The sequence below is a fragment of the Pediculus humanus genome, genomic scaffold (assembly GCF_000006295.1).
Source record: "Pediculus humanus corporis 1103172107597 genomic scaffold, whole genome shotgun sequence".
Classification (NCBI taxonomy): domain Eukaryota; kingdom Metazoa; phylum Arthropoda; class Insecta; order Psocodea; family Pediculidae; genus Pediculus; species Pediculus humanus.
Genome location: NW_002987211.1, coordinates 307,802 through 321,937, shown reverse-complemented (window position 1 = coordinate 321,937; position 14,136 = coordinate 307,802). Strand labels below are relative to the sequence as shown.

General features: G+C 30.7%; 3 protein-coding genes across 3 annotated transcripts; 1 reads left to right on the top strand and 2 right to left on the bottom strand.

Annotated features, from left to right (window-relative positions):
• Window positions 1-1,096: 1,096 nt before the first annotated feature.
• Phum_PHUM233510 (uncharacterized protein) lies at window positions 1,097-5,218 on the top strand (the record flags this gene model as incomplete). Its single annotated transcript, XM_002425992.1, has 17 exons — window positions 1,097-1,226; window positions 1,358-1,407; window positions 1,624-1,743; window positions 1,822-1,945; window positions 2,028-2,112; window positions 2,192-2,363; window positions 2,454-2,641; window positions 2,740-2,957; window positions 3,035-3,173; window positions 3,248-3,383; window positions 3,473-3,607; window positions 3,706-3,933; window positions 4,023-4,253; window positions 4,331-4,542; window positions 4,625-4,807; window positions 4,917-5,020; window positions 5,112-5,218. The coding sequence occupies 17 exons, from the start codon at window positions 1,097-1,099 to the stop codon at window positions 5,216-5,218; spliced, it is 2,562 nt and encodes an 853-aa protein (XP_002426037.1).
• A 975-nt stretch (window positions 5,219-6,193) lies between these two features.
• Phum_PHUM233500 (aspartate aminotransferase, cytoplasmic, putative) lies at window positions 6,194-9,234 on the bottom strand (the record flags this gene model as incomplete). Its single annotated transcript, XM_002425991.1, has 8 exons — window positions 6,194-6,339; window positions 6,423-6,571; window positions 6,671-6,836; window positions 6,923-7,073; window positions 8,319-8,536; window positions 8,645-8,753; window positions 8,849-9,030; window positions 9,123-9,234. The coding sequence occupies 8 exons, from the start codon at window positions 9,232-9,234 to the stop codon at window positions 6,194-6,196; spliced, it is 1,233 nt and encodes a 410-aa protein (XP_002426036.1).
• Window positions 9,235-11,322: 2,088 nt separating this feature from the next.
• Window positions 11,323-13,242, bottom strand: Phum_PHUM233490 (Inositol-trisphosphate 3-kinase A, putative; the record flags this gene model as incomplete). The annotated part of the gene is made up of 5 exons (XM_002425990.1): window positions 11,323-11,568; window positions 11,662-11,970; window positions 12,350-12,718; window positions 12,826-13,035; window positions 13,168-13,242. The coding sequence occupies 5 exons, from the start codon at window positions 13,240-13,242 to the stop codon at window positions 11,323-11,325; spliced, it is 1,209 nt and encodes a 402-aa protein (XP_002426035.1).
• Between the last annotated feature and the right edge of the window lie 894 nt (window positions 13,243-14,136).

Here is a 14,136-nt window from a genome sequence, read left to right as displayed (position 1 = left end):
ATTTTTTTTGTTGTCCATAACTTTTTGAATCGTATTGTGTTGGAGTTCTCGGTTCTTTAGGTACTGCCGGACAGCAACACCATAATATAAAAGCAATAAATGCAACTAATGTACCGATTAATAATATAAAATCTTCAATCGTCTGAAAAATATATAAAAAACAGTAATTTTAAATAAAAAAAAAAAAAAAAAAGGAAATTTAAACATTTAAATTATTAATAATATTTACCGGTTCTTCACCTAAAAGTATCGCATTAAGAACGTACATAAAATCATTAAACGGTGTCATTTTTTTTTTTTTTTTTTTTCTAAATTATTATTAATTCATAACTTTTATAAAAAATTTATTACCGGCAAAATGTTATGTAAAAAATATATATGTGATTGTTTTGCAGTAAAAAGCTACTACAGATTATATTAAAAATATTAAATAAATCGATAATATTTGAGACTGCGCTTTTTGTTTTAAAAATAAGTTTAAAAGTTTTTAAAAGTTTAAATTTAAACGGATTGACATTGCGGGGGAAAAAATTATCCAAATTTGATTTAAATCAAAAGAAAAATTTATTTTTATTTTGTAATTGGGGAATCAAAGATGGCTTGGACAAATCATCCGAAGAAAAGGATGGTAAGAAAAATTTAAAATGGCGTATGAAAATGAAAGAAAATTATTTTGTAATGATTTTTATTTACGAACGTAAAGTTATTAATATGATAATAGTTTTAATAAATATATAATTTAGTTTTTTATCATTTAAATTTATTGAAAATTATTCTTCGTAAAAAAAGGTATTGCAAATAAGGTATATATTTTCAGGGCCCTTTTTTTACATTTGGCGTAACGTAAAGATGTCATTAATTTCTGAACGTACTTTAAGTTGTATAGTTTTAATAGTTTTTAATTTTTTATGTTTTTTTTTTTGTTTTTGTTTTTTTTCCTTTTTTGTTGTTATACGGGTGTTAAGTTAAGTTAATAAAATTGATTATGTAAAAATTCAATTATTTTTTACACAAATATTTATTCCTGATATAAAACCAGTTACTTTTTTTTTTTTTGTTTTGTTTTCCCCTCTGAAACAGTTTAGGTTATCTTATCATGTCAAATAGCATTGGTACAAAATCATCTCAAAATTTATTGTCCAATCTTCGACATTTTAGATTTCAAAAAAAAAATACTAATCATTTAAATAACGATGATAATCCTGATAAAAAATCAGAGCCTGACAGTAAGTTAAATTACACCTTGATTCTCTCTTGGTCTTTTTTCATGTAATTTAAATGTAACTAAATTTTATTGTTTTTTAATAATTTTTATTAATTTTAGATACATTTAAAAATGAATCTCTTTCCTCGTCAGAAAAACCTTCTCAAAACTGTGATTCAAACCAAAGATTATTCGAGGAGAAAGTAAAAGAAAAATCTCCTAATAAAAATGCTGTTTCCGAAAATGCCCTGAAAGCTTTAAAAGAAAATTTTCCAAACATTAGTTCCTTGGTAATTAATTTAATTCATCATTTATAAAATATATTACTGATTCATTTTAATTATTTATTTATTTATTTTTTTTTTGAAAATTTGTCTTATTAAAAAAAATCGATAAATTTTTTTATTCACTGTTTGTAGATACTCGAAAGATCGTTAATTAAATGCAAAGGGGATGTTGAGGCTGCTAAATCGGTTATAAGAAAAGAACTAAATCTTGATAAACCGTCTGCAGTGTCAGCAGACGCAGAAAGAAATCCAGTGAATGAAAGTAAAGCTGATGAAGAGGAGAAAAATAAAAATTTTAGAACTAAATTATTTGAAAATATTAATAATAAGTGCTTTAAGAATCAAGGCGTAAGCATTGTTGAAAAGTTAGCAGAAAAATGTTCTCCAGTTAAAAGACCTTTTAGTGCTACAAATGGTGAATCATCAGTTCCTAAAGCTAAAAAATATAAAAGAGGTTTGTAGAACAAAAATGTAAAAAAAAAAACTATAAATCATTGACATTTTAATAATAATACTTATAAATAATGTACTTTTAGTAAAGAACACAAGTGTTTTCGACGAAAGTGAAGACTCCGAAGATGAGATTGGATTTAAAAAGCAGGATCAAAAAGTTTACGATAGGTTAATTTCATTTATTTATTTATTTATGCTCTTATAATTAAAATTTTTTAAAATTTTAATTTTGAACTTGTTTTTTAAGTGAGGAAGATTCAGATGTTGAAATTACTGATGACATGAATACAGAACAAAGGAAAGTGTATGAATTTTTGTCCACAGCCGAATTGTCTGAATTACTTTGCATGCCCAATTGTTCGCAAAAAAAAGCGGAAGCCATTTTAGATCAAAGACCATTTTCCGGATGGAAAAATATGGTAAAAATCTCCTATTGAAACTTTTAGTGCACAGATTTTGGTTAGTAATAATAAAATCATTATATATTTGAATTCATTTATTTTTATCAGGTGGAAAAATTTCAAGAAGGAAAAAATTTAGGCACAGAAATTTTAAATTACGCACAAGAAGTGCTCTACACGAGACAAGTTGTTAATCAGTTAATGCAAAAATGTTCTCGTTTAGCTATCGAAATGGAAAAAGCTGTTTCTGCTGGTACTTCAAATGTTACAGTGCAGCCTAAACTCCTAAACGAAAAGTGTGTTCACCTTACAATGATTTTATTTTTCTTTCATTCGTTCATGTATAAATTTATTTATGAAAAATCAAAAAAAAATTTTTTTTTTTACATTGCAGTTTAAAATTAGCAAGTTATCAAATGGTTGGATTGAATTGGTTGCTCGTTCTTCATCACAAAGGTTTAAATGGAATATTAGCAGATGAAATGGGTCTGGGTAAAACCGTACAAATAATTGCATTTCTAGCATACCTTCAAGAAATGTCTGAGAAAAACGAAAATGGCGACGGTGACGGGAGTAATCCTCATCTAATCGTAGTTCCTTCTTCGACCATGGGTATTTTTTTTTTATTAGGACGTTTAAAATGATTTTTATTTTCGTCATCATATAATTAAATTTTTATCGAATTTCAGACAATTGGAGAAACGAGTTGGAAAGATGGTGTCCGTCATTGAAAGTTTTTCTTTACTACGGATCAATGGATGAAAGGAAAGCGATGAGAATTCAATTTTCACAGCATGGCATTAAGGATTTAGATGTCATTCTTACGACGTGAGTTTTTTTTTTAAATTATTCGTCACACCAAATACAAATTGAAAGTTAACAACTCTTATTTATTTCGGCAGGTACAACTTAATAACGAGTACTTCGGAGGAGAAAAAAATGTTCAAAGTTCTTCCTTTTAATTACGTCATTTTCGATGAGGCTCACATGTTGAAAAATATGAACACTCAACGTTTTGAAAATTTGATGAGAGTTAACGTAATTAACGGTTTTATTAATCTTCCCTTTTTTTTTTTTTTTTTAATTTAAATTGTAATAATAATTAATTTTTTTTTTTTTTTTTACAGGCCAAACATAGAATATTGCTCACGGGAACTCCATTGCAAAATAATTTATTAGAGCTCATGTCACTCCTGACTTTTGTCATGCCTGAAATGTTTGCCAAGAAAAAGGAATATCTCAAGTGCCTATTTACGCGAAATGTTAAAACGGTACCGTACTCATTTTTTTTTTACCGTTAAATTAATCGATTACGAAAATTATTATTATTATTATTATTATTATTTATTTTCTTTGGCAGAAAACAAACGGTGCAACGATAGAAACAATACCGAAATTTGAACAGGAACAAGTGTCACAAGCGAAAAAAATAATGCAACCTTTTGTATTGAGGCGACTTAAAAAAGACGTTTTGAAAGATTTGCCGAAGAAAACGGAAGAAATTATTTATTGCGAAATGATTGAAAAACAAAAATTCAAATACGAAAATTTAATATCGACTTTTTCGAAAAAAACGGAAAATAAAAACGTGAGCATCATCATCATCATCATCATCATCATCAACATGGAGTCGATGATGTCGATTATATTTACATTTTTTGTTTTGTTTTGTTTTAGACAAAAGAAGACATTGATGAGGTGAGCGGTCTTTCCATGATGATGGATTTAAGAAAATTAAGTAATCATCCGCTTTTGCTCCGGGAAATTTACGATGAAAATAAATTGGAATCCATTGCGAAAATATTGGCGAAAGAAAAAGATTACAAAGAGACAAACGTCGGTTACATAATCGAAGATTTAAGTGTCATGTCCGATTATCAAATTCACGCCCTGTGTAAATCTTTCAAGGTATCATCAAGGATTCCTGCGGGATTTTTACTTTTTTTAAAGTAATGGAGATGATGATGATGACTTTTGTTTTGTAGAGTTTGTCGGAATACGAATTGAAAGACGAAGAATTTGTAAAATCTGGAAAATTTCAAAAATTAGATGAAATGTTACCCAAATTGAAAGAGGAAAATCACAGAGTTTTAATATTCAGTCAATTTGTCATCATGTTAGACGTAATGGAAGAATATTTGAGAATAAGAGGACATAAATATTTAAGGCTCGACGGTAGCACTCAAGTAATAATAAGGTAATTTAAAAGAAAAGGAATCCTACGTCATCGTGTTGAAATTTTATCATCATTATTATTATTATCATTATTATTATTATAGGCAAGAATTGATCGATGCGTTCAATGAAGATTCGTCCATATTTGTTTTCATATTGTCCACTCGAGCAGGAGGTTTGGGTATAAATTTAACAGCAGCCGATACAGTGATAATCCACGATATGGATTTTAATCCGTACAATGATAAACAAGCAGAAGACAGATGTCACAGGGTTGGCCAAACCAAGTAATTGATAATGTTTTGTTTTCGGTTTACGGTTTCCGTTTCTTTCAGGTTCGTTCGTCGTCTGTAAAAAGAAAAATTTTTTTTTTTTTTTTTTTTTTTTTTTTTCCAGGCCGGTTTCCGTTTATAAATTCATCGGGAAAAATACGATTGAGGAAAACATACATCAAGTAGCGTTGGAAAAATTAAATTTGGAAAAGAAAATTTCATCCGAAGGTAATAAGGAGAAGGGAAATAGGGAAGGCGAGGGAAGGTCGAGCGAGTTTTTCTTATTATTATTATTATTATTTTGTTTTGTCTTTTCCAGAAAGCGAACAATCGGAAAGGAAAAGCGTCGTGAGTTTACTTAAACAAGCTCTCGGGTTCGACAATATGAAAATTTCACCGCAGAAAAAACCGCAATCCGGGTCGTGACCGGAATTCAAGATGGCGGTGATGATGAACTTTTGAACTCTTCTTAATCGTACGGAATTTTCACACACACACACGCGCGCGCGCATTTTCCCTCGGAAAAATTATTTAATAAAAAATTATTAATTACCGGATGAGAAAGACGAAATTTTTTAGAAGGAGGAAGGGGGGGAAATTAATTTATTATTATTATTATTATTATATGTGAAAACGTCATCGATTATTATTTAAAAGTTTTTATTTATCTCTAACGTTTCCTCTCCCGTCCCCTCTCGTAATTGTTTATTATTATTATTATTAATTTCCATCATGTTTTAATTAAATTATGACCCCTCGCGATATACTCTCTCTCTCTCTCTCTCTCTCGTTTTATTATTATTATTATTTTGTAATGATTAATTTATTTTAATATTTATTAGCATTTAATTTTTAATTTTTAATTTTTTTGTTGTTAATATTTATGACATTCGTTCATCAAAACAACATCCTCGTTATTGACTGTGTATTTATTATTATTATTATTATTATTATTATTTTTCGAATTGGAATAGGGTTTAATTTTTTTTTTTTTTTTTTTATACAATAATTTATATACATATTTATATATATTTATATACATGTATATTATATTTCAAAAAAAAAATAAAATAAAATAAATAAATAAAAATATAATAAAATAATATGAGTCGTTAAAAAAAAAAAAAATTCATTTTCCATTTTTTTTTGTCAAACATGTTTGATTTAAACATTTGCTTTTTATTGAATATTATCATTATTATCATCATTATTATTGCAAATGAAAATCTTGCATCGTCGACTAAAAAATATTTTTCCAGAATTTTTTCCCATCAATCAATCAATCAATCAATTTTTATTTCGTTCTGGAATGGAGAGGATCGTCCGTTCGAATAAACTCATTTTGTTCGAACTTTTGAACTGTTGTCTTTGACTGACTACTATTTTAAAATTGTGACGTCATTAAATACTGTTGTCGGACGTGACGGCATCGTGTATGGCAGCAGCAACGTAATTTAAATTTTTCGACGTTAAACCGCACATGTTTATCCTACCGGATTTCAACATGTAAACGTGATGATTTTGACGAAGGAGTTCCACGTGTCCGGCTAAACGAAAACAATAATAATAATAATAATGATAATTTTCCCGTTTACACGTGATTGAGTTAAAAAAAAAAAAAGGTTCTCACGATTGAGTCCAGTATATGAAAACATTCCGATTTGTTCGGTTATGTGATTCCATTTGTTATCGTTTGGAGTTTTCAAATCTCGCAACCTTTCCTTCAAACCTTTCCTCATTTCTTTTATTCTATTCGACATTATTCTAATGCATTGTTTCCTGGAAGAAAAATTCAAACGAAACTTAAAAAAATTTCCCGGAGAAGGGAAGAGGAGTAGGGGAGGGAGGGAGGGAGGGGGAACCAAACCCAACACGTACCATTCCTTATACAATTCTGGATTATTGAGAACCGTGGCAACGATTCGACAACCGTGATTGGGTGGATTCGAATACATTCCTCTTATTATAATCGTTACTTGAGATTTAATCGATGGTATAACGCATTTATCGGCGACGACGAAAGTCAAATTTCCAACTCTTTCGTCTGGAAAAACAAAAAAGAAAATCTCTTATCATTATCGTCTCCCCTCTCCCCCTCTCCCTCTCTCCTCCCTTCATATTTCCACGTACTGTAAAGTCCGAAATTTTTAGCGAATGATTGCGAGACGAGCATTTCAAAACCTTGTTCGGCAAAATATCGTACGGCCCAAGCATCCTCATCCAAATCCCCGGATGCGAATCCCTGATAAGCCGAATCGAAAAACGGGAAAAGTTTCTTTTCCTGGAATACAAATAATAATAATAATATTGTAACAACAGATGCTGTAAAGGAGCTTTTTTGTTTAAATAAAGGGAACGACAGGAAGACGTCGTGACGTCACCAGTCATAAATCAAACGGACAACGGTCGTAAAATAATAATAATAATAATAATAATAGTTTTTTTATTATTATTTCCATTTCCGTTTTAACGTACAATAAAATCCGATTAATTAATTTGACGTATTATTGACCTCGATTAAAATTTTATTAATCGGTTCGATTGTGATTGAATTAATTAATTAATTAATTATTTATTTATTTATTTAAAATACGACAAACAAACAAACGAACGAACAAACGGTTGTGCGTGTGCGTGTTACGAAACAATAAATAAATAAAAAACAACATATTTATTACGGTAATTAAAAAATTATTAATAACACGAGGACAATAATAATAATAATAATTTTTTATTATTATTTCATTCGTAATTAAATATATTATTATTATTGCGTAACAAGTCACACGCAACACAAACAACGACAAACGTTATGTTTGTTGTTGTTCTTTTAATACTTAAAATTATTAAAAATAAAACGGCCTGGTAACAAAATTAATTAATTAATTAATTAATTAATTAGTTAACCCTTTCGAAAAATGTCGCGATCAATGTCATTCATTTTTTTTTTCAAGTGTCGATTGTTATGTAAGTCGTTTCGACGATATTATCGTGGCATTACATCAAACGACGATTATAAAAATTGATATTATTATTATTATTATTATTATTTGAACGGGTCAACATGGTATTAAATTGTGTGTGTGTGAGTGAGTGAGCAAGTGATTTTCTTTCCTTCTCTTTCTCTCCCATTTGATAAAATAAACAATAAAAGATAAAAACTTTACTTATCTTGGCCTATAATAAAATACCTGTAAGAACTCAAAATTTAAATTTAAAAAAATTCAGATAATCTATCTGTGAGTTTTGCTTCAAGGCTTTTATTATTATTATTATTATTATTATTATTATTAATATACACATGTAATTATCTAATTTGTTTTCGAAAGGAGATATTTTGTAATAAATTCTTGACCCGATTATTGAAAATCAAGAGCGTGTAAAAAAAAAAACAAAAATGTGAAAAATTATTTAAATAAATTTTTTTTTTGTTGTTGGGGAGTTGGGTCGTTATTGAATGTCTGTGATGAGTGATTAAATATCAATAGTAAATAATTAATATGATTAACCCTTAAATGAAAATTACCCTCATTATTTCTGCGAGTAACATCCATTGTTCTCTCGTCGGATCACATCCTGTCGGATTATGAGCGCAAGCATGAAGAATAATGACTGAATTTTCAGGTGCAGAACTAATATCCTTGCACATTGCTTCAAAATCAATAGATTTAGTCTTAGGATCCCAATAAGTATAAGTATGTGGGTCAGTGAAACCAGAGTTCACAAATACCAAATGGTGATTTTCTGCATCAAAAGTTTTATAATAAAATTCAAATGATTTTAACTTACCTAATTAATTAAACACTTTTTTTTTTTTTTTTTTTTTGGTGATTGTTTATAGACAAAACATACCCCATGTGGGTTTGGAATAGTAAAATGTATTATATTTTAATATTTTCGATAAAAATTCAGCACCAATTCTTAATGCTCCTGTTCCGCTTAAGGTTTGAACTCCGAAAGCCTAAAATATATATTCATGTAAATAAAACCTTTTTTATCTTTTCTTCTGGCATAATAATAACAAAATTGTAATTAATCAAACAAAAAAAAACTGACCCTTCCTTCGGCTAAAGCTTGACTATTTTCTCCTAATAGCATACTAGTAGCTGCTTTAGTAAAAGCATCTAAACCTAATATGGGTAAATATTCATGATTTTGTGAAGGATCTTCAGCTAAAGCTTTTTCAACCTTTTTGACAACCGGTAAAACCCATGGTTTATTTTCATCAGTTCTATAAGCTAAAGTATTTAAAACGACGAAATCAAATAAATCAATTAAATATTTTATTTATCCTTCGATTGGGATTTTCAATTTCAATCACAAAACTTACCACCAACTCCTAAATTTACTTTATTCGGATTTTCATCTTCGAGATATGCTCTATTTAATGCAAAAACTTCTATCGGGGGACCTAATTTAACAAGACCGAAACGTCCAGCCATTATTTATAAATATTCACCAATTAATAATATTTATAATAAAAAAAAAAAAAAAAAGAAACAATACAATCGTTCAAAAACTTTTTTAACTTTAACTTATATTTAAACTGGGACTCAAGGTTAAATAGGTTAAATTTAATGCTATGGCGGCAAACGATATTCAAACGTCGTGTAAATAGATAAACATAATTTGAATGTTATTCGCACGTTCGAAAACGGACATAACGAAAATTCAATGGAAAATATTAACGGAAGTTTTCTTACTTCTTTCCTCAATTTAAAATTAAAAATAGAAAAAAATTTCATTCTTTTTGTGCGTACATAAAAAAAAAAAAAAAAACATTTTTATTTATTATTTTTAAATAACATTATTAACATCATTACAAAAAAAATTTACAATTCATTCATTAGAAAGAGATCGTACAAACAACATTTTAATCAATTATAAATATAATTAAATTATTCATTTACGATTTTCATTTTCTAATAATAATAATAATACATTTTCATTTATTTCTCTTAACTTTTTTTTACAAAATAATCAATCAATCATTTATTGGAAAATTAAGTCTCGAAAAATACAAACAAACAAACAAAGGAAACGTCGTCGTAAATACGTTTGTAAAATCCATCGACTTCGTTTCCTTTTTTTGATTGTATTTTTCCATCATCGTATCGGTTGTTGTTCTCGTCTCTCATATCGATCAATAAACCGACATCGTAATACAATTTTACAATAATAATAAAAAAATTTATTTCTGACCTATCGATTTCATTTATATTTTATTTATAGAAACTTTTACATAAAAACTACATTCTTCTCTCTTTTCCTCCCCTCTCTCTCACTCTCTCTCTCTCTCTCTCTCTTTTAGCTTATTACAACGAAACAACAACCACTACTACCACTACTACTGTCACTACTACCGTTATATTGTTTTTGGCAGTGTGTACGAAAATAAAAATTTATAAATAAACATTTTAATAAAATTTCATTTTTCGTGACGTTAATCACTTTAAAAAAATTTATCCAGCCACCATTTTTCTCTCTCTCTCTCTCTCTGTTTTTTCCTTCCATTTTTCCCCTTCCGGTTCCGGTTTTTTTATTTTTTTTTTTTGGCATCGTTATTTCTTTGGCAACTCCAGCGACATTTGTAAAAAAATAAAAAGAAAGCAAAACTTTTTCCCGTCAAATTCTTCTTCTTCTTCTTCTTTTTCTTCTTCCTTCCTTACTCCATCTTTCATCATCATCATCTTCTTCTTCTTCTTTCTTTTATTTTTTGTTGTTGTTTACCATGAGTCAGCAAGTCATGTTGCTCGACTTTTCGGCGATAAAATACAATTAAATCGTGATTTACAAGAAAAAAAAAAAAAAAAAAAAAAAAAACGAAAAATCTCCGGTTGAACACAAACAAATATTGACCGTCTTGTTCTTACTCATTATTATCATAATTAATATTATTATTAATATCATCATTATCATTTTCCTCCCATTCACGATTTCGAATCGAATTCAGTTCTTTTGAATGACGAACAATCGACTTCTTCCAAAACCTGTCGACAAACAAACAAACAAAAAAAATTAATAAATCGTGGATCGATAACGACAATCGCAACAATTTCGCGTTTTCCGGTTGTTGTTTGTTGTTTGTTTGTTTTTTTCCTTTTCCCCCTTCCAGAGAGCGGATTAAAAAAAAAAAAGAAAAAAAACGTCGTGGAAATTTCACGTCCAATAATAATAATAATAAGTAATGAGTTTTAATAGCGAATTAAAATTTGTATTGAAAAAAAAAAAAAAAAAAACTTCACGGCCGGTCAAGCAACAAGCCAATCTCTCAAGCCCAACCCCATTGACGTCAACCCAACCATAATAATAATAATAATAATGATAATGATAATGATGATGATGATAATAATACCTGCACTGTTTTAAATAAAAACTTTAAAAAAAAAAAACCTTCAACTTTAATTTGACTTATTAATTTAATTTAATTTTATGTTTTTCCTCCCTTCCCCTCTCTTTCTCCCTCCCCTCTCCCCTTCCTTTCCTTTCCTTTCCGCCATATTTTTTTTTTTTGCCAAAACGATATTGATTTAATTATCGATCGCGTGGTATCGTATCGTATCGTATCGGACTCTGTATCTATCGAAAGAATTAATACTCACGCTTATGAATTGATCCAATCCATAGAGTAAACCTTCTTCGTGATTCCCTTGAACCCACGGCCGCCTGTGATTGACGACAATTTCCGGAGGAACTGGATAAGTTTTTGCAAAATCAATGAGCCAAACTCCGACGTTGTGATCGTCGTAAATCATGAACAGACTACTTCCGACGACCTGAAATCATAGGCACCGCCATTATTATTATTAATGACGTCGTCACCAGCAACGATGGGACCTGATGGTAGTGTGGCGGATGTTTCAACTCACCTCGTGCCTTTGAAAATAAGCAGATTCTTCCAACTTGGACCTTATCTCGTTCAACCTCACGAGAAATCTTTTCCTCGCATCTTCTCTACCCGCCAAAAACAGAGACAACGTGACTAGTACTTCTTTTCGAGATTTGACTTTTTTCAAATTTGTAACCGGGGGGGATCCCCTCAATTTCATGGCTTCGACTCGGAAACCCAGGCTGCAGGTGGAAGACTGTTGCTCGCGAAATTGCATGTACCTCAATTTGGTAACCGTTTGTGAAGCGTGTTCTTCTGCGGAAGGAGCGTTCGGATCAACGGCAACCATCTGCGAGGGAAAAAAAAAAAAAAAGAAAAATTTTTTTAAAAATTGAAAACAAAGAAAACTGAATAAACAATGGATCGATTATTTGCTGTCGGCGCTCCGTTCAACCGTAAATTTATAAAAGAAAAATTAAGGATTGTTTACAAAACGACAGAAAACTCAAAAACCTGCGAAATGAAAAACAGAAGCCGAGTGGAAAGAAAAAAGAAAAACCTGAAAACGTTGGCAACATTGTCTTGCTGCCAATTTAACATTACAGGTGACTGGGAACCTCCACCATCACCGTCGCGTTTTCTTTTTTTCTTTCCTTTCCACACGTCTCGAACGTTCGGTTCACGCGCACACCCCCCCCCCCCCACACACACACACTCACTACGCTTACCTTGAGGTAGAGATCGTGTCTGGCGGTTGTTTTTTGAACTTCCGACTCCAAAAACGTTCTCGTTCCCAATTTGGCATCCAACACGGACGGATCGGAAAACCCGTGGAGGAGATCCTGAAGTTCAATGAATTTTTCTCCCTGATATTCGACTTCTCGGAAATACCTGGGGACTAGATCGCGAAGAACGGGATCCGCGGAAAGAGCTTCGTAAACGGCTCGCTCCGAATTGTCGACTCCCGATCTTTTCTTCCATATTGTTCCGGGTCCGGCCGGTGCGAAACAATCCGGATGACCCGACAATTGAAACCATTTATTATTACGATTTTTAAGTAGGATGTCACTCGCCGGAGCCGTTAAATCCAAAGCATTCTGCCAACGCAAAAAAAAAAAAAAAAACAACCAATAATAATAATAATAATAATTAAAGAGTCGTAAAACAAAGGAAAATAGACGAAAGCAGAACTACTACTACCTACCAATGCCAAAAACTTCAAAAGGTTCATTTCATCTTCGTTATTGTTATGTTTGGCCGTGGAAGGATTTTCCGCGGAATGACGTTTTCTCCATCTTTTGAAAGAGGTTAGAGCTGCGTGAGATGGCGGTAACGACGATAGAGTACCGCCAGTTGATTTCGTAGCACGAGGTTTCCACAGATCGCTAAAATCGATGGCTTTTTCTCCGGCAGTCTAAAAAAAAAAAAATTCGTGAATGATTCAAATACTAAAAACAATTTTCCGGGAAAAACAAACGAAAGCAAATTTGGAAGAAAAGAAATCGTCGCACAAATTATTTTCTACTCTTATTTATTTTTGTCATACGGATGAATAACAAAAACTTTCGAAAACTTTTTTTTCCTTCTTTCTTTCTTTTGACACGTCATCAAAAGAAATCATTTTCTTTTGACACGATCAAGCTTAATTATGATAAATAAATGCGACCAAATAATTATTACGCATCCGAGTAAGAACTTTTCCCACGAAAATGGGCAAAAAAAAATTTCAAATCCGTTTCTTTTCGTTTTTTCGGAATACGAATGACGAATGGGTAGAGGGGGAGGGGGGCGGGAAAAAAGAGAAAGAGAGAGAGAGAGAGAGAGAGAGAGACGTGGATAAAGGAAAAAAATGAAAAAACGAAAAAACAATTTTTTTTTTTTAAAAACTAGTTTTACAAAATACGTCATCACGCAAACTTTTTTTTTTTTTTTCTCTCGTTTAAAGAATTCCATACATGTGCCGTAATCGGAAACTTAACAGGTAATCGATTGATGATGATGATGATGATGATGATGATGATGATGATAAGGAGAAAGCGAAATGATTTATGACTGGTCCAAAATTTTTATGAATTGATTGATTGATCGACTGTTTTTTTTTCAATGTCTCATTTCTCACTACATGGTAGCGTATCGAAATTTTCAAACTTTGAAACACAGTATTGCCAACGGCAGGAAAAAAAAAAATTTTTTCCGGCTTCCTTCAATCTGCAATTTTCCAGGGTGTCGAGAACCCAACGAAACCGAGTCGTATTAACGCAACTTTTACCGGAAAATAAAAAAGGGTTTGTTATCATGAGTAAGAGGAAAACAAAAAGAGAAAAAGAAACCTGATAAGGAAAAGAGAAAACGACGACATTGAACGGAAAATTCGGCGAAAAGGTGCACGTGTAGTGGAAAACAAGAGATCGACCTGTTGCGAGCCAATGTTGTGCAGGCATTGAAGCCCCCCCCTCATCAGCAAGTAGTAAATATGATGATGATGATAACATCAAACCATGCGTTCGAAAGTAAA